Below are 19,222 nucleotides of genomic sequence, written 5' to 3'. Positions count from 1 at the left end.
TAGTTCAATTTTTCCATGATCTTTATTTCTAACGCGCTTTGTTCAGACAACTTTGAAAATTCAAAGCACCATTTGTGGGCATCAGAATTTAAATGGTCAATTAAATGAATTCCTAAATTGTGTACTCTGATTACTCTGCATCATGTGATATTCATTTGGCAGTGTGAATATCCCAAACTAACTGGTTTTTAGGAATGTAACATTTTTGGGAATATGTTTGTAGTTTGATATTTATGGCATACATAAAACTTTGTTATCTTCCTCTGTTAAACATGGCATTAATTGATAGATTTCATTAAGAGATTTACTTATCCTGATAAGTTTCAATTTAGCTTCAAACTCTTCAGATAATTATTGTGTCGCTTCCATTGCAGGTTTTGATTTGGATTTTTCCTGCTTAATTGCACTGAGTACTGTATCAAACTTTCATTTAGACTTGTTAAAGCTGATACTAAGTCAGATAACTGCCCTTCATAACCACTTTCACTTCTTTTTAAAAAATGGCGCATCAGAGGATTTTGAGCAAGAAGGTTTTTCATAGGATGGTTGGCTGGTTGTTCATCAACCTTTATTTTTACTTCCTTGTACAAGGGAAAGGAAGTATTGTGACTGCAAAAACTTTCAGATTTCAACAGAAATATCCATTTTGACTAGTTTCTGCATGATGTCTGTGTGTATCTCACATAACTCAAAAACAATTAGATGTAGGATGTTGAAATTTTGGATTCAGAACTGTTGTAACATCTAGTTGTGCACCTCCCTTTTTGAGTGCAATGGACTGAACCAAAAGTGTCCAAAAAAGCCCAAAACCCGAAGACAAAAATGGATTCTGGGATTTTTCTTAACTACAGTAATCAGCCCTCACTGAGAGCTTTTCAACGATACGTTATAAGTGGTACTTATTTTCATTGGTTCCAGAGTTATAGCCAAATGAAAGTTTAATTAATGAAATATTTGGATCTTAGAAGGGGAAGGGAAATCGATTTGAATCAGACTTCACCTCTTTTTTTTTTACAGTTTCTTTTTTAATTTAAATATATTGATTTATTAATAATTATTAACCTGTGATTGTAAAAAAAGTTTTATGATAAATTCTAAAAAAAAAAAAATATGAAAAAATATCATAAGTTAATGAAATAAAATTTTATGTACTTTTCATTTAAAAAAAAATGTGTATATGTAATTTAATAGGCGAACAAGGAAGTCATGTGGTGCCCAAATCAGATCTTTTCTTTTAGATTGTTCATCATCAGATCCACAAGATTTAACACCTTCCTCTGATTTTTCAGGACCTGTTGGTTCAGGTTCAGGTTCAACACCACTTGTCACATTTAATGGTTTGATAAAATGGTCAATTGTTCTGGGTTTTTCACCGGGATGTTTCGATGAGACATGACCTGAAAGTTTGTCTCTTGTTCCTCGCCACTTAGAAAACACACAAATGACTTTTTGCTTACTTTTGAAAGTTGACATTGTGCACTTAAAGAAATAACTATATTTTATATTATTGCGGTACAGGTAATTACACTGTATTACAGATAAATACTGAAGATAATAATTACACACACTGTCAATGAAGTGAGTATTGAAAATATATAGGTAGGTACTTAAATAAGCTAAATATTTATAACATAGTATTTTACTACTTAATTTTTAAAAAATACAACTTGATTATTATGTTCAAAAGTATTGCTTAAGTGGTAAATACAAAGCTAAATGTTATGTTTAAGTAGTATTAGTTCCAATTACCTACCACAGTCACTACTGAAAATACTACGAAACATGATATACTATATAAACTTAAACATCACAGTAATAAACAAACATGATGGATAAAAATCATATATAAACTTAAGTATCACGTAATAAACAATCACAAAAAAAAAACACAAGAATAAGATGCTTAGTCCACTTGCTACTCATAAATTGACGGGGTTGAAGCGAGAGGTATGAGATGACAGGTCATAACAAGTGACCTTTCTTTCTTTTTCCTGTTTAGCCTCCGGTAACTACCGTTTAGATAATTCTTCAGAGGATGAATGAGGATGATATGTATGAGTGCAAATGAAGTGTAGTCTTGTACAGTCTCAGTTCAACCATTCCTGAGATGTGTGGTTAATTGAAACCCAACCACCAAAGAACACCGGTATCCACGATCTAGTATTCAAATCCGTGTAAAAATAACTGGCTTTACTAGGACTTGAACGCTGGAACTCTCGACTTCCAAATCAGCTGATTTGGGAAGACGCGTTCACCACTAGACCAACCCGGTGGGTCAATGACCCACCGGGTGTGACCTGGCGACAATATAACCCCACCCCTCCATTCCTCACCTGCGCAATGAAAATGGAAACAAACAAATGAGTCATCACATTGTATGCATTTTACTGATAAAGACAGATTTCAAATTTCGGTAAGTAGTTTAAGTTAAGAATGAAAAACATTAGTAATATCTATGTATTAAGTACTTTTAATGTGATTTAGTTAGTGGTTTAATGTGATTTAGTGGTTATTGCTTGTATAATTATAATCATTTGTATGAAGCTAACAAAATTTGCATACTGGTGCAGGGGTGCAGAATATATATGAACACTCAAACGAGGTTCAGAGTAAATTGAGCCTGGGTTGGGGAAATTTTGGCCAGGGAAAAAGCCGCAAACAATTTTTTTTATAAGGAAAAATAACTATTTTGGGGAAAAATTTTTAGGTTTTCCGGGTCTCATAGGTTAGCACAACCACCACTATAAGACTCTTGGATACCTTCTGATTAAACAGAGACCACCTGTTTTCAGAAGGAAAAATGATGTTTAAAAAAATTAAAACATTTGGTTAGATTATATTAATCTAAGCAAACTTAACCTATGCTCGCTTTGCTTGCTAACCTTTGCTAGCTAGTCAACATTAGCGAGCGAAGTGAGCGTAGGTTAAGTTTGGTTAGATTATATTTATAAGGGTCATATTTATGTATATAAATATATATTTTTATTTTATTTTATATATTTATAGTGGTGGTCGTATAACCCATGAGAACCAGTTTCCCTACTAAGGGATGTTTAGCCCAGAGTGGGCAAATAAGAAATTAATGGAAACAAAGGTCAGCCAAATCAATCTTTTTACAAAATATGTATTATATATTTATGTACATACATACACACAAAGTGTGTTGTCTGCTTTCTGCTGCAAGTTGGGACAAGTCAGGCAGAGTACCTATTTAATCTTCATCAAACAAAATATCATACAGCCGAGCCACCAATACAATATTTTTGTGCCAGTTGATGAATGCCAGTTTCCTGATTCTTGACTAGCTACAAACAGCCGGCCAAACAGCTGGTGTTCTAATACTTTCTTTAGGGATTAATAGTTATGGTTTAGACTAATCTTATCTTTGAAGTAATACAATACCAGTTGTTAAAGGTGTAAATACTAGCGGTCATTGTATGTCTTTTGGAAATTTACTACTTGTAAATAAATCCTGACCTTACTTTAAATTGTATTTTGTATGTAATCACTGTTTATTATTTGTTAATGACATTTATTATTATTATTGTTGTGGTTGTGATCACTATTATTATTGTTATTGTCATTTTTATTGATTTGTCTTATTTTTTATTTATGTTCAACACATTATTAAGCTAATAGATTAATACATTTTTTTTCTTGATGATATCGCCACATAAGGTTGAAGCATGTGCATGGGATATGGAAATGTAGCGCATGAAAAATGCCATGTCTGACTGGGTGCTGTGCCTACTTTGAAACTGTGGTGAATTATTATCATAAAGCAAAAGGGGCATAATATATCCCTAAAATTCATTCTTACAAAACTGGATTTCTTTTATCTCATTCAAACAATCTCGCTGCTGCCGGTGATGAACACTGGGAATGCATCCACCAGCAAAAAATCAGTCAAGGAAAACAGGTACCAGGCAGTGAAGCACAAGAATGTTTACAGATTATTATTGGTTGCCAAAGAGGAATGATCCAGATGCCAAACTAAAGGAAAACAACTACCACATTTTAGCAAGTTGAACAGTGTTCTGCTTGCATGTAAGTTTTTATATTTCTTTTAAAGTTTATCCACATATCACAAAAAACAGAAGGATGAGGGAGAAATTCTAGTTTTTACAAATTTGAATTCAGCATGAAAAGTTCTATTTATGTTTTGATCTTTGCACTAAAAAAAAAATTTGTTCCTCAGTGTTATTACAAAAAAATTAAGTTTTTCTTGGTCTTGATGTGTTATGTGGTCAAACCATTGGAAAATTTAAGAATTAAGTCAAAGAACTTACTTTTAAACTTGAAATTATTCCAGGGGAATAAAATCTCACTCAACTGAAAATACCTAATGTTGTTACCTTTCACCTTTCAAAAACAATACAAAAAATACATATAATCACCAGCTGATTGAAGGGAATCATTTACTTGCTCAAACTGAAAAATACAAACACCTGCATTAGATATTGGATCTGTTATCATGGATAAAAATAAGCACTGAATCATTAATGAATTCAAGATGTGCTGTATATCCAACCACATGGACTGAAGTAAAAACTTCTGCTTATCAAAATAAGCATCTTCTTTAAGCAAATGAAGTGAAGCTTTAGGGTTACCAATTTTTTAATAGTAAAATTATTCTAAATAAATAAATGTTACAATAGAAACTTTTATCAAAGTAATAGTCTAGCATATTCTGTTCTATAAGCCAACACTTGTAATTTTCAAAATCCCATAAGAATTCATCAACCGTAAAATAAATCCTGTTCAACAACTTACTAATCAAATGCAGAACCCCAAAATTAATTAAATTATCAAGCATCATCCTAGTTATGTAAAAATCAGTTAAAAGAGAAAAACTAGAAAATATTTTCTATCTAGATATATATTCTTCTGGAAAAAAGCACAGTATAAAAAACACCATGATTTAGAAAATTACTTAATTCTATCAAAGTTGCTTTGATTTTTTTTGCTGTAATTGTAGTTAATGACATAAATCCATCTAAAAATTAAAAGTGGTTCATTAAAAATCAAAGCATTCTTATTAACTATTTATACTTACAACAATATATTTTAAACTGTTTAATACTATCTTATATTGACCTCTTTTATTAATTCTGAAGTACTATCATCATCTTCCTTAATTTCATGAGGTTGTGCATTTAGAAGTAATTGTTGCATTAATTTATCTCTATCTTCTATTTGTGCTCTTATAGTTTCTACTACTTCACTAACTTTATTAAAATTTTCTGAACCTCTTTGACTTTCCAGCTTGGCACTAAAATAAATAAAAAAAAAAAATTATTTAACAATAAAATAAAATGGAACAATAAAAATTTATGCTGCACAACCCCACAATTAGTTTCTGATTTAAATTCACCTACAAAATAAGATGTGGTCAGTACATATCCTTTTAATTGGAATAAGTTTTATTAATTTGAAATTTTTAGATAGGGTAAATTTACTTGTAATTCTGTCTAATCAGATTTGTTCATTTACTTTTTACAACATAACTTCTACTGCAGTCACTTCATATATATTCTTATGCAACTTCACGGAATGTAAGTCACTTTTGTTACACTGGCCCAATTTTAAAATCATTTAAAAAGTAATTCAATTGCTATGAAGATATTTATTTTATGATTTAAAGGTTTAAATTTTATCACATTATCATCTTTCTAATTTTATGTCATGATTAACTTTAGTTATTCAAGTTTTTCTTGCAGACAGTAATTTGTGTTAGGAGTTGCTTGCTTTGTTTACTCCAGCAAAAATAGTTAATGAATCCTACATGTGATACCTTTTTCTAAAGAATAATAACAATAATTCCAAGCTGCTAATAACTATCAGTCCTTAAAATGTGAAGACCAAACTTTTTAACTGGATACTAAGGAGATTCGTTAGCTTTGTTTGAAGCAAAAAATGTATCATACTTTCCTTTTAATAATATAAATAATTACTGATTATTCAAGCTTTCTTACTACTTTTTTCTAATGTCAATTTTTTATTTTTCATATTAGCTGTACCACAATTGATAAATCTGACAATAATTAACAAATTCATAAACTTTTATTCTTGCCTACATAAATCAATTTTTATCCTTTTGTTTGTGTCGCTTAAATGATAATGATTTATTAACTATCCTTCTTCACTCTTGGTATGAGTTCTTCTACATAATGTTCTATATAATTGGGATTGCAGATTAAATTTTAAATTTAAATAAATTCTTAAAGTAAGTTTATTCAGCATGCTTATAGTTCTAAATTTCTTCATCAAGTTTTCACTTCTTTTATTTAAGGACAAGCCCAAATACTGGTAGTTATTGACCCACTTCAAAATATTTTCCCATCCTATAAAACTTCTATTCTTTCAATTGCCGTTGAAATCATCATTAATTTCCATTTTACAATCTACATAGTACACTACCATTCCTCAGTCCTTAGTGCGTTAACCAATTGATTATAATCAATATTTTACAATCTACACCAGACATTGAACGTACACCAGAGATTATATAGTTTCCAGTTCTAGTATCCTAATCCTGCCCTTTTTCCTCTTCTTTTACATTTGCTTATTATAGTGTTCATGTAAAAATTAATGCCATTCAAAAATAATTTAATTTCAAGAAATGCTATAAACTCAGGATCAAGATTTATACTTATTTTACAAGGTATAATATCATTAGTAGAATAAAGGAATTTTTAACTAGTAATAATTTTTTACACAATAGTCACCTCTGTATGTATTGTACCTTTATATAATACACCCCTAACCAAACTATTAGTAATGAATAAGATAAATTCATGTCCTCTTTAGTATTGCTAATGCACAGATCAAAATATAAAAATTATTGAACTCAAGGAATGATAAAACATATTCCCCGATATAAAATTTTTAGCCTAGTACTCTAGTATTAGAGAGTAATGATGTACCATCCAGAAAGCAACAAAATACAATCAAAATGAAACAGAAAAAATTAACATTTGAAATAAAGAATAATAACCTTAAAAATTAATCAAAAATTTATTTTAAGTACTTTTTAATTTTAAAGGATCAATGTTATTGTTCTGTTAAAACTTATTCCTCTCTCTAATTCTCTGCAATACTAATGAGCGTATGGTTATATAGCACATTACTGAGGAAATGAATGAAAATTCTAATAATAACAGTAAACAACACCCGTATATTTGACTTCTTCAAGGAGAAGGAATTTTCATTTTGTAGAAATAAATTTTAATTTACAATTTGTATTACATAAGAACCTCTTGATAAAAAACTGAAGAAATAATGTAACATAAAAAATGCAATGCTAGACTTCATTACAAATATTTTCACTTTTTAGAAAATATAAAAAAAATCATAACTTAATCTTTACAAATGAATTAACTACAAACAATAACTGTTAAATAATACAGCTACATACCGGTCTTCCTCTAATTTACGTTTTAGTAAATTACTTTTTTCTTTAACAGCACTATTAGCAGATGGCAATTTTTTATCACCAGAGGAAATGATCATTGTTGATTCATCACGAGTTGAAAAACGTCTTCTTGATGCTTTTTCTCTAGCTTTAATACGAGAAAGTGTGCTTACAATTTGCTGAAAACAATAAATAAGTTAACTCAAAATTGATTAACAATATATAGTACCAGATGCATTAAACCCTCATTTTAGTTACTTTTTTAATGTTTTGATTAAAATTCTATTTTCAATAATAAAAAACACAATTTTAATTATGTATTTCCTGTTACATGCTTTAACTTTTGGCTTGTAAGTGAATTGACATAAAACACAGTAGCCATACTATGAAAAATGACTGACATCCTTATTCTAGAAACATTATTCTTAGAAACCAATTATTCCAATCAACAATTACTATCTTATTCACATGACTTAATTTACTTATGCACATCTGTATGTCATATGACCCAAAGTTATGTGAAATGAACTATACAAGTGACAATAATATGTTCCTACAGAGATGGACTATACACTAAATGTTGTTCTCAAAGAAAAGGACTGACTGATGCCTCTTGAATTTTAGGTGCTTAATATGTTTCATGCCATAAGAAAAACTGGAACACATTATTTAAAGTAAGCAATACATTACACAAGGGAAAATTTTTATGTTATTTTGGAAAAAAATTGTGTATATTAGAAACAAAGATCGATACTGTTTTTACCTTCATTTAAAAACTGAAGATCCAATTTTCAATTTTCTATATAACTGGGATTGCAGATTAAGTTTTCATTCAGTATGTAATTTCTTAAATTAAGTTTATTCTGCATGCTTATATGTTATGAGTTCTACACATGGAACTACATTTTAAATGCTGAATATGTAGAGCATCCACTGTAATTAGAACACTATTTTAATTATATTTTTTTTATAATTAATTCATTGTGTTAAGTGGAAGCAACCCTAAGCTTGTGACTAGGAATATAGGATGGGAAATTTGTAGCGTATGAAAAATGCCACACCTGACCAGAATTCTTCTGAAAAGCAAAATGAATATTGCTCTAAATACAGATCATACATACTAGATTATAGTTTCATTTTAATTAATTCATGAAGAATAGCTAATGGACAATGATCCATCAATTAAACATTAAACACAAAAAATTATTTACCACTAATAAATGATAATTAGACAAGAAATATTAAACTTATTCATCCAAATAAATATCCACTTTTTGTTCATTTACATAATCAAATAGCTACACTTTTAACTGTAAAATTCAAAAGGCATCTTTAATGGCAAACAATTCCAGCTTGCAATTAATAAAATTCCATTACTGTAGACTTACAAGTTAAGATTTCTAACTTCATAAGTTATTTATTTTTAATTAAATCACATATTTATAAATTTTACATAATTCTATAAATTATATATTTTTCTTTGTTTTATTTTTGTATAAAGCAGAAATTGTAATCATTAATAATAAATAGTAAAAGGAATTAAATGTCAGAACTGTATTTTTAACTCCTTATAACTGAATTATCTGGGTGTGTAAAAAAAAATCAGAGGTATTTTATCAGCTTATGACAAAAACATCAATAAACTACTCGTTCTTTTTTTTAATTTTGCCACAACTCTTGGCTTTGCAGTTATCAGAAATATAACTTAATTTTTTGAAAATAATTAATTTTCAAAAAAGGCTTCAGTATTTTCCTATGGTTACTCACTAAGTTCATATGCTCATTTATACAGAAATTACTTTGGAATATTAATTACATCAATATGAAGTTATTCTAATAACATTTCTAGGTACTTATGTATTAACGCCACCGCAGCTACAGCTTTATTTAAAAACAAAGTAGTCAATTGGATTTCGGTGGAAAATGGGCCGATATAGAGTTTAACATAGATTCAAAACAGTCTCTTTATTAATTTTAATATATTTATTTTATAAATATAATTTAACCAAACTTAACCCACGCTCGCTAACCTTGACTAATTAACACCGTAATTTTTTGAGTATTTATTTAATAAATTCAGTAATTATTGCAATTATTTATTACTGAACAATAATTACTGAATTGTTACTTAAATAATAAATAATTGCAATAATTACTGAATTTATTAAATAAATACTCAAAAAATTACGGTGTTAATTAGTCAAGGTTAGTGAGTGTAGGTTAAGTTGGTTAAATTATATTTATAAAATAAATAAATATAAATAACATTTCTTAAAATTAATAAAGAGACTCAATAAAATAAATACTCAATTTTAAATAAAGCTGTAGCTGCGGTGGCGTTAATACGTAAGTACCCATTTCTAAAATTGCAGTAAATAATGTGAAATTTTAATAACTTTCATTTTTTTGTGGGTGGGGGTAAAAACTCAATAATACAGAATAAATCAACTGTTGTAATTTGTTAAAACATTTTTTTGTACAAAACTTTATTTACTTATAAGTGGAAGTATTCGAAAATAGAAGTAATTAATACATTCTCAATACCTTGCATGTTTAATAATTATTACAATGCATAATTTAATCGTTTAAATTTGCAAGACAATAACATGACCTTAAAAATGAAAATACATTTTACACTAAAATAGGATTTTCAAATCCCTCATGTGATACTACACAAGTATGAAGAGAGTATTTAAGGTATTGCATATTAGGTTTTCAAGACACTTCCAAGTTTAAAGAAAGATTATGTAGCAATATCTGCAGCAGCATAAAACTGACAGATTATTAAAGTGAATACAATTCAAAGTTTTAATTTAATTATTATAACTATGGGTCTTTTGCATTACTTCCCTAAACAATTAGAAATAGATACTATCACATTTTGTAAGGTTATGAATAAATAAAGGTTTAATACAAAAATAAATCTAGAATGGGCCTATAGGTTATTTATCTTAAGATAAACAATATAACCTCCAGGTAGCTTGAATAAATTTATTAACAAAGTTTCTCACAGCAGCCAAACTAACGAAAACACTAATCATATCGTTGCATCTGTTTTCAGTACTTTCATGTAACATATGTCACAAATATTTTAACTCTATTCATTTATAAACCACATAACTATACGAAATACTCTGTTGTTGATCAATAACGATATTTCAGAATATATATATTTTTTTTTACATTACCTCTGCTTTTAATTTTGTAGCCTCCTGCTGTTCCAACCTACCCTTATACGTTTCAAAATCAGGGAGGTTGGACTTTTGTTGGACGTTCTCTTCTTCCATTATGCGTTAATTTCAAACTAAACAATAATAAAAAAAATACATAGAAAAAAATTAATTACTAAGAATTAACTCAAAAAAATACTAAATTAAAAATTTTTAAACCGAGTAATACATCGACAGGTTACGTCCTTTTTTTAACTTCTGGATACATCAAAAAATCCATTCACTATAGTAGTACTTTTATCAGTATAAAGAAGCTTAAGATAAAATTTCGATCAAATACTGATAATTTAATCAACATTTCAATAATTTATTTCATAATACTCAGACTACACATTAAAAAAAAACATCCGGATATAGTTGTCAAAAGTGTTAAGCAGAACATCAGCTGACTACATATTGCAGTCGATACCTGTGCAAAAGTAAATACGAATTGGGCGATGACGAAATTGATGATAAATGTCTATTTTACATATTTAAAGACTGCTAAAGGTTTTTTGTTTTCTTCATGAAAAATCAGCCCTTCAAGTTAAATCAGTAAGTGAAGTATCTGAAACTAGAAAAATATTTGTGCTCAGTTAAGGTATTTAAATATAACTTTTATACTCAATAATAATATAATTCTTTCAGTGCGTTTTTTGGAATTTTTTAAACCAAAAAAGTGTTTGATAATAAAGTTATGAGTAACATATTTTTGACCTACTTTACCTCTTTGTCAAGTTTTAAGGTATCGATATGTATATAATTTATATATACTACCTATTTATTATTACTCGATATATTTAATTTACTATCGACATTTTTCTTAACGTCACCTGTGCCGGTTATGTATTTTTGTTATGATTTACTGCTACCTTATTACTTTTATCTGTGGAGTAACATGGATTAGCATGTTTTGCCTTAAAAGTCGTTACGTATAATTGTGATGGTTGTGTATTTTTTTGACTTGCGTTTTGTTTGATTCTGATGTACTAAACTTTATTATGAAGGTAAAGTTAAAATTTTGACCAGTATTTTATGTTGGTTCAGTATGATAAAATTTAAAAGTCGTTCTTTTTGTACATCTTTGTTTTTAAATACATTTTTTCAGGGGTTTGCAGTTTTTTCGACGATTTTTTTTTCATTTTTTCGTTCCTACTACTCTGTTGACTTACGTTTCCCAAACATTTTATCTTTTTTAATATGTTATTTGTAGATTGCTAACCTATTGTAGTTGCAACTGAATTATTGTATAGCCATGATTTGTAGAGTGTATATGGATACTGCGAATGATAGAGTTACGTTTCTGAGTATCGTTACATTACATCACTATTTAATAATTTATTGTGTAATATAGTACATTAAACTTTATATGATTACTAATTCCAATATCATCTAACTTATTTTATGATAATGTAACATTATTTGATAATCTTGTATTATCTTATATACATTACTGTACTTTTGCTAGTAACATTCTGCACTTGTAATATTGTGATACAAATAATAACTGAATGAAATATAAATAAATATTTTAATTAGATTGGTGTATAATTATACATTATGTATATAATTCCAGTATTGGTTGGTGAGATACACCACAAATTAAAAAAAGAAACTGCCCCACCATTTGTTTAAGTAAATCAGCAGAAACCAGGTAGAACCTTATCACAGAGTCACTAAATACAAAATTAGTTATAAAAACAACAGAAGTAGTTACAGTATGTAAAATGTACCATATTGCAAAAAAATATAAAGTATTCAAATATTGTAAATATAAAGTAAATAATAATTAAAAAATATATATAGAAATTCCAAATAAATTAAAAGAGTGCAAAAAGTTAGTTATTGCATTGATTTATTATAGCTTAAAATGGAAATTGAGTACAAATTATTTTTACATATTTTAAAAATCAGATTTTTAAAATTATTATTAGGTCTTTTTTTTACAGCTCATTACAAAAACATTATTGTTACCTTGGTTGAGTAAAAGAAAATTTTTTAAATAAATTATTGCGAAGTTCTTTAAAAAAAAATTGTCAAATATATTTTTTTAAAAAGTGGAAATTAAAGCATAAGACCCTAATTTTTCTTTTCATATATCAAAATAGTATGCTGTGTTACACAAAAATAGTTGTGTTGTTTGGTTTATTAGATATTAATATTTTTTATTGAAAAAAGTATTTTTATCAAAGGTATCATTTGTGAATATAGTTGCATGGGTAATGTAGAACTTTTGTGACAATTAATTTTTTTTAGTTTGTGTTGATCTCCACGATTCATATTTATGAGTGTCAAAGATTGATCTGACAGTCAGTTTAGTACCGTGATTGATAACTCACTCATTCTGACTTTTTAAAGGAATTCCAAAAGATATATTAGAAGTTCGATTTTTTGTGATTTCCGTTTTTATGCGAATAGACCATCAAAGGATCGCAGAAATATCACTTTTTGACTTTTCTTTTTTCTTCCCAAATTATTTTCATCTTTTTGTTTCTTCTGTACACTTCCTACCACTGTGCTTACCACAGGTACTTCATACCTGTTCCTCAGGTATGTTTAGATTTTATAAGAACTTTCTAAATTTATCTCTGTTTGAAAAACTTTCTTGAGTTACATTGAATTTTTTCATTCTATTTTTGGTTGATGTAAACTTATTGATTTTTATATTTCCAAATTCTATCAAAGATTTGTTTGTTCACGTTAGATTCATTCATTCTTGTATGTCCAAGAAATCTTAATTTTCTTTTTCTACAAACTGCTTTTGTTGTATTTATATTTTGATATATTTTTGATCTTAACTTATAAGTACTTTAGTCTTTTTAGTATAATTTTTTCTAAGGATTCTTTATAATTTTTATAGTTTTTCCTGTTTGTAAAGTAAATTTTTTCTATACCTTAAAGAATGACAGGTTGAATTTCTACTCTGTTGCAGTGTTGTAATTTTGGGATTGATGGATAAACATTTTTAGTTAAAAATGCAAATTTTTTTTAACTTTGCTAGTTAACTTTCTAAAGAAGTTTTGTCTGCCCCATTGCAACTAATTATTTCCTCTAAATATTTTAAAAAGTATTAGTTGTTCTAATATTTCCAAATTTGGTATGGAATATTTTTTTGTTAAAGTTTTTAATTTTTATCTTGATTTCTGTTTTTGAAAATTTAATTTGTAAACTAGCCTGTTAAGTTATAATTTTAAGGTCTTCAATTTGGGTAATTGTTTCTTCTTCTGATTGTGCTATTAAAGCTAAATCATCAGTAAATGCTAAACATTTAACTGGTATCCTACTTTTTGGTGCCCAGTCTTATTCCTTTGTTATTCTTCTCTCAGAATGTTTTCATAATTTTATCTAATACAGTATTGAAAAGTACAGGTGATAGACCAACTCCCTGTCTTAAGTCCTGTTTTGATTCGGAATGGTTTGCTAATTTCCCCCCAGAATTTAACTTTGGAAATCGTAACTGTAATAGAAAGTTTTAAAAGGTTAACTGTCTTTAGATCAACTACATATTCTTTTAAACATTTAATTAATGTTTTTTTTTTAAATTCACAGAGCCATACACATTTTGAAAATCTATAAATGAATTGAACATTGGTCTGTTTTGTAACATGTGAATTTTAATTATTAATTTTAGACTTAGAATTTTTGTTCTTGACATGATCTACCTTTTCTAAATCTTCCTTGGTATTCTTCAATTTTCGGAATCAACTTGTGGTTCTAGTCTGTTTAATAAGAATTTGGTAAATATGTTATTGGAAGTAGTGAAATTCCTCTACAGTTATTTACATCTTTGGGCATTTTTTATGTAGAGAATGGATTGAAGCAGATTTCCAACTTTCTGGTATGACTTCATTTTGCCAAATTTTTTCAAAACGTTTGGTTACACCTGCTATAAATTCATCATTTGTATACCTCCATAACTCTGTAATAACTCCATATTTACCTGAAGATTTGTTATTTTTCATTAGTTTAATGATTTCGTTAATTTCTTTGGTTGAAAATTTAGAATTTGGATTATGACGATTTTTAATGAAAGATAATTTTTTTAGGAGTTTCACAATTTTAAAGGTTATAAAAATAATTTTATTAGAATTTCACAATTTTCCTTATTGCTTAATGCCAATGACCCATGTTTCCCCCTAAAGCACACACTTGGTGCATTGTAGTTTGAGGTCCTTGTTTGAAAAACTTTTCTCTTGTGTTATTTTTTTAAATTTTCTAATTTCAGTTTTTGTAATTTAAAAAATTTTCTTTTTTTGATTTCTGATAATTTTATCTTAATTAATTTTACTATACAGTTAAGATTTTTCTTTTGTTTTGTGTGAATTCCACAATTTCCAAAACTAAGTCTGTTTTGTACTGCTGTTATACATTTCTCTGACCACTGTTTTTGTTTTTTATGAAGCGTTTTTGCCGCCAAGTTTATGCATTGTGAATTAAACTATTTGTTGCTTCATCCCATGAATTCTGAGTGTTAAGATTATTTGGAATTCATATTTTTAGTATTCAAAAAAAAAGTTAAATGTTCAAAAAAGATCAGTATCAAACCCTGGGATTTATTCTTTTGTTGTTTTTTTATTAGGAGTGAAGTTCATTTTCATTTGAGAGAGGTAATGGTGTGAAGTTACATTTAAAGATTTTGTACTTTAACATTCTGTATTTCCTTGTAACAGTGGTTAAGATTGCTATGCCATCCCATTGAAATTCGCCCAACATTAGATTCAGAGATACTCATGTCTTTTTCTTTTTGGATTGTGCTTTAAAATGAGTGGACATTATTTTTAAATTTTAACACAATCTTATTAATCTTTCACCATTTTGGTTGGTTCTTCTGTGTGCAGGATAATTTCCAATGATTTTATTACGTTTCTTTTCTTTACCTAGTTGGGCATTAAAATCACCCATTAGTATCTTAATTGGTTTAATATTGGTTGGTAATTTCAGAATTTCATCTTCTAAAGTTTTCCAAAATTCTTCTACTTTTTCTTGTTTTTTTTTATTGTCTTCATTTATAGTGGGATGACAATTGTTTAATGTGTAATTTTATTGGTTGATTTAATAGATAGTAGAGATAATATGAAGTTAACACTTTTGAAATTATTCAACCAAATTTAGAAATAGATGTGGCATTGTTTTTCATTATATTTTTTTCCAATTTTTCCTTCAAAAATATTCTTGACTCCATCTGATTCTATTGTTTCTTCTTCTAGGAATCATGTTTTTATTTGAAGAGCTAATATTGATATATTTAATCTTTTCAATCCTGATGTTAGTAGTTTTAATTTTCCAATATGAATAAGTGAATTTATGTTGTATAAACTAGATCTTTCCATTGGAGCTCTGATGATTCTCTTAGTAGCTTCAGACGGTTGGGCTTCATGGCATCCGAATACCCAATGTTGTCTTCAGGGTAATTACTTTCATTAGAAGCCATTTCCATGATTAAATTTGGCCAGATAAATCTAACAAGATAACAATCAAAGTTATGAGCCTTGAAGGTATGCTATGTTTAGTTGTCCAAATGAGATTTTCACCTAAAAAGTCCCACCAGTGGAGGTTAAGACATGCTTTTCTGACCTAATCAACCAATCTTTTGGGAAAAGTGGTTGCTCAAAAATGGTTCCACCCATAGCATTCACGGCTTCTGATGTTAATTAAATATTTTAAGTCCAATAGATTTAATCATAGATAAAAAATATTTTTTTTATTTCTAATTCAATTTAAGAATGGTGCAGTATTATTTATTCTTATTTGCTAATTTCTATCAATTCCTGTTTAACACTTTCTTCTTCTGGGTTTTCATAAAAATCTTATCTTGCCCCTCTCAAAAATAATTTCTCTTCTCTGACTACATGAGTACAGTTTCTTTCAATTTCATGACTATTTTTATAATACATTAACTAATTATACATTGTAATCCTTTCAGCTGCCCTTCCAGCTATCTTCAGTAATGCTCTTATTTCTGTTTTTCAGGTTGACATCAGGTGACATTCCTGATTATTTTATTACTCTTAATTAAGATATGGTCAAAAAGTGCATTAGATGTGTACTGGTCATCTAGTACTGCTTATGCCTTATTAGCTATTTTTTATTTATTTTGTGTGTAGCGAGTCAATGATTGTTATATTCATCTGTGCATTAGTTATTGTGTTCTTGAGGTTCTATGTGATTTTTAGCCCACATGGGTGTGTAAGTAGTATTTTTTTTTTGTCTTTAGTCATTTGACTGGTTTGATGCAGCTCTCCAAGATTCCCTATCTAGTGCTAGTCGTTTCATTTCAGTACACCCTCTACATCCCTAAAAATTTGTTTTACATATTCCAAACGTGGCCTGCCTACACAATTTTTTCCTTCTACCTGTCCTTCCAATATTAAAGCGACTATTCCAGGATGCCTTGGTATGTGGCCTATAAGTCTGTCTCTTCTTTTAACTATATTTTTCCAAATGCTTCTTTCTTCATCTGTTTTGTCGCAATACCTCTTCATTTGTCACTTTATCCACCCATCTGATTTTTAACAGTCTCCTATAGCACCATATTTCAAAAGCTTCTAATCTTTTCTTCTCAGATATTCCCGATTGTCCAAGTTTCACTTCCATATAAAGCGACACTCCAAACATATACTTTCAAAAATCTTTTCCTGACATTTAAATTAATTTTTGATGTAAACAAATTATATTTCTTACTGAAGGCTCGTTTCGCTTGTGCTATTCGGCATTTTATATCGCTCCTGCTTCGTCCATCTTTAGTAATTCTACTTCCCAAATAACAAAATTCTTCTACCTCCATAATCTTTTCTCCTCCTATTTTCACATTCAGTGGTCCATCTTTGTTATTTCTACTACATTTCATTACTTTCGTTTTGTTCTTGTTTATTTTCATGTGATAGTTCTTGCGTAGGACTTCATCTATGCCGTTCATTGTTTCTTCTAAATCCTTTTTATTCTCGGCTAGAATTACTATATCATCAGCAAATCGTAGCATCTTTATCTTTTCACCTTGTACTGTTACTCCGAATCTAAATTGTTCTTTAACATCATTAACTGCTAGATCCATGTAAAGATTAAAAAGTAACGGAGATAGGGAACATCCTTGTCGGACTCCCTTTCTTATTACGGCGTCTTTCTTATGTTCTTCAATTATTACTGTTGCTGTTTGGTTCCTGTACATGTTAGCAATTGTTCTTCTATCTCTGTATTTGAACCCTAACTTTTTTAAAATGCTGAACATTTTATTCCAGTCTACGTTATAGAATGCCTTTTCTAGGTCTATAAACGCCAAGTATGTTGGTTTGTTTTTCTTTAATCTTCCTTCTACTATTAATCTGAGGCCTAAAATTGCTTCCCTTGTCCCTATACTTTTCCTGAAGCCAAATTGATCTTCTCTTAACACTTCTTCCACTCTCCTCTCAATTCTTCTGTATAGAATTCTAGTTAAGATTTTTGATGCATGACTAGTTAAACTAATTGTTCTGTATTCTTCACATTTATCTGCCCCTGCTTTCTTTGGTATCATGACTATAACACTTTTTTTGAAGTCTGACGGAAATTCCCCTTTTTCATAAATATTACACACCAGTTTGTATAATCTATCAATCGCTTCCTCACCTGCACTAATTCTCAGTAATTCTACAGGTATTCCGTCTATTCCAGGAGCCTTTCTGCCATTTAAATCTTTTAATGCTCTCTTAAATTCAGATCTCAGTATTGTTTCTCCCATTTCATCCTCCTCAACTTCCTCTTCTTCATCTATAACACCATTTTCTAATTCATTTCCTCCGTATAACTCTTCAATATATTCCACCCATCTATAGACTTTACCTTTCGTATTATATATTGGTGTACCATCTTTGTTTAAGACGTTATTAGATTTTAATTTATGTACCCCAAAATTTTCCTTAACTTTCCTGTATGCTTCGTCTATTTTACCAATGTTCATTTCTCTTTCCACTTCTGAACACTTTTCCTTAATCCACTCTTCTTTCGCCAGATTGCACTTCCTGTTTATAGCATTTCTTAATTGCCGATAGTTCGCTTTACTTTCTTCATCACTAGCATTCTTATATTTTCTACGTTCATCCATCAGCTGCAATATATCATCTGAAACCCAAGGATTTCTACTAGTTCTCTTTATTCCCCCTAAGTTTTCTTCTGCTGATTTAAGAATTTCCTTTTTAACATTCTCCCATTCTTCTTCTACATTTTCTACCTTATCCTTTTTACCCAGACCTCTTGCGATGTCCTCCTCAAAAATCTTCTTTACCTCCTCTTCCTCAAGCTTCTCTAAATTCCACCGATTCATCTGACACCTTTTCTTCTGGTTTTTAAACCCCAATCTACATTTCATTATCACCAAATTATGGTTGCTATCAATGTCTGCTCCAGGGTAAGTTTTGCAGTCAACGAGTTGATTTCTAAATCTTTGCTTAACCATGATAACCTTTTTCCAAGTGTGTATTCTTCTATTATGATTTTTAAATTGGGTGTTGGCAATTACTAAATTATACTTTGTGCAAAACTCTATAAGTCGGTCCCCTCTTTCATTCCTTTTGCCCAGCCCGTATTCACCCACTATATTTCCTTCCTTGCCTTTTCCAATGCTTGC

At 28.9% G+C, this 19,222-nt stretch overlaps 2 protein-coding genes across 3 annotated transcripts in view; one reads left to right on the top strand and one right to left on the bottom strand.

Annotated features, from left to right (window-relative positions):
- The window catches only part of LOC142318877 (uncharacterized), a 93,733-nt gene extending 82,694 nt beyond the window's left edge, over positions 1-11,039 (bottom strand). For both annotated transcript variants that reach the window (XM_075355465.1, XM_075355466.1), the window contains exons 1-3: positions 10,603-11,039; positions 7,418-7,593; positions 5,098-5,272 (exon numbers count right to left, since the gene is read on the bottom strand). In XM_075355465.1, coding sequence (XP_075211580.1) covers positions 5,098-5,272; positions 7,418-7,593; positions 10,603-10,701 — 450 coding nt within the window. In that variant the 5' untranslated portion in view covers positions 10,702-11,039. The remainder of the gene's footprint in view (positions 1-5,097; positions 5,273-7,417; positions 7,594-10,602) is intronic.
- A 417-nt stretch (positions 11,040-11,456) lies between these two features.
- Positions 11,457-19,222, top strand: part of Ac13E (Adenylyl cyclase 13E) — a 97,913-nt gene continuing 90,147 nt past the window's right edge. The window contains exon 1 of the mRNA XM_075355464.1: positions 11,457-11,630. The gene's annotated coding sequence lies outside the window, so the exon portion shown is untranslated. The remainder of the gene's footprint in view (positions 11,631-19,222) is intronic.

This window comes from Lycorma delicatula, chromosome 2 (assembly GCF_047948215.1).
Source record: "Lycorma delicatula isolate Av1 chromosome 2, ASM4794821v1, whole genome shotgun sequence".
In the NCBI taxonomy this organism is placed as follows: Eukaryota; Metazoa; Arthropoda; class Insecta; order Hemiptera; family Fulgoridae; genus Lycorma; species Lycorma delicatula.
The sequence above is the reverse complement of the archived record's forward strand: the minus strand, read 5'-3'. Positions and strand labels throughout refer to the sequence as shown.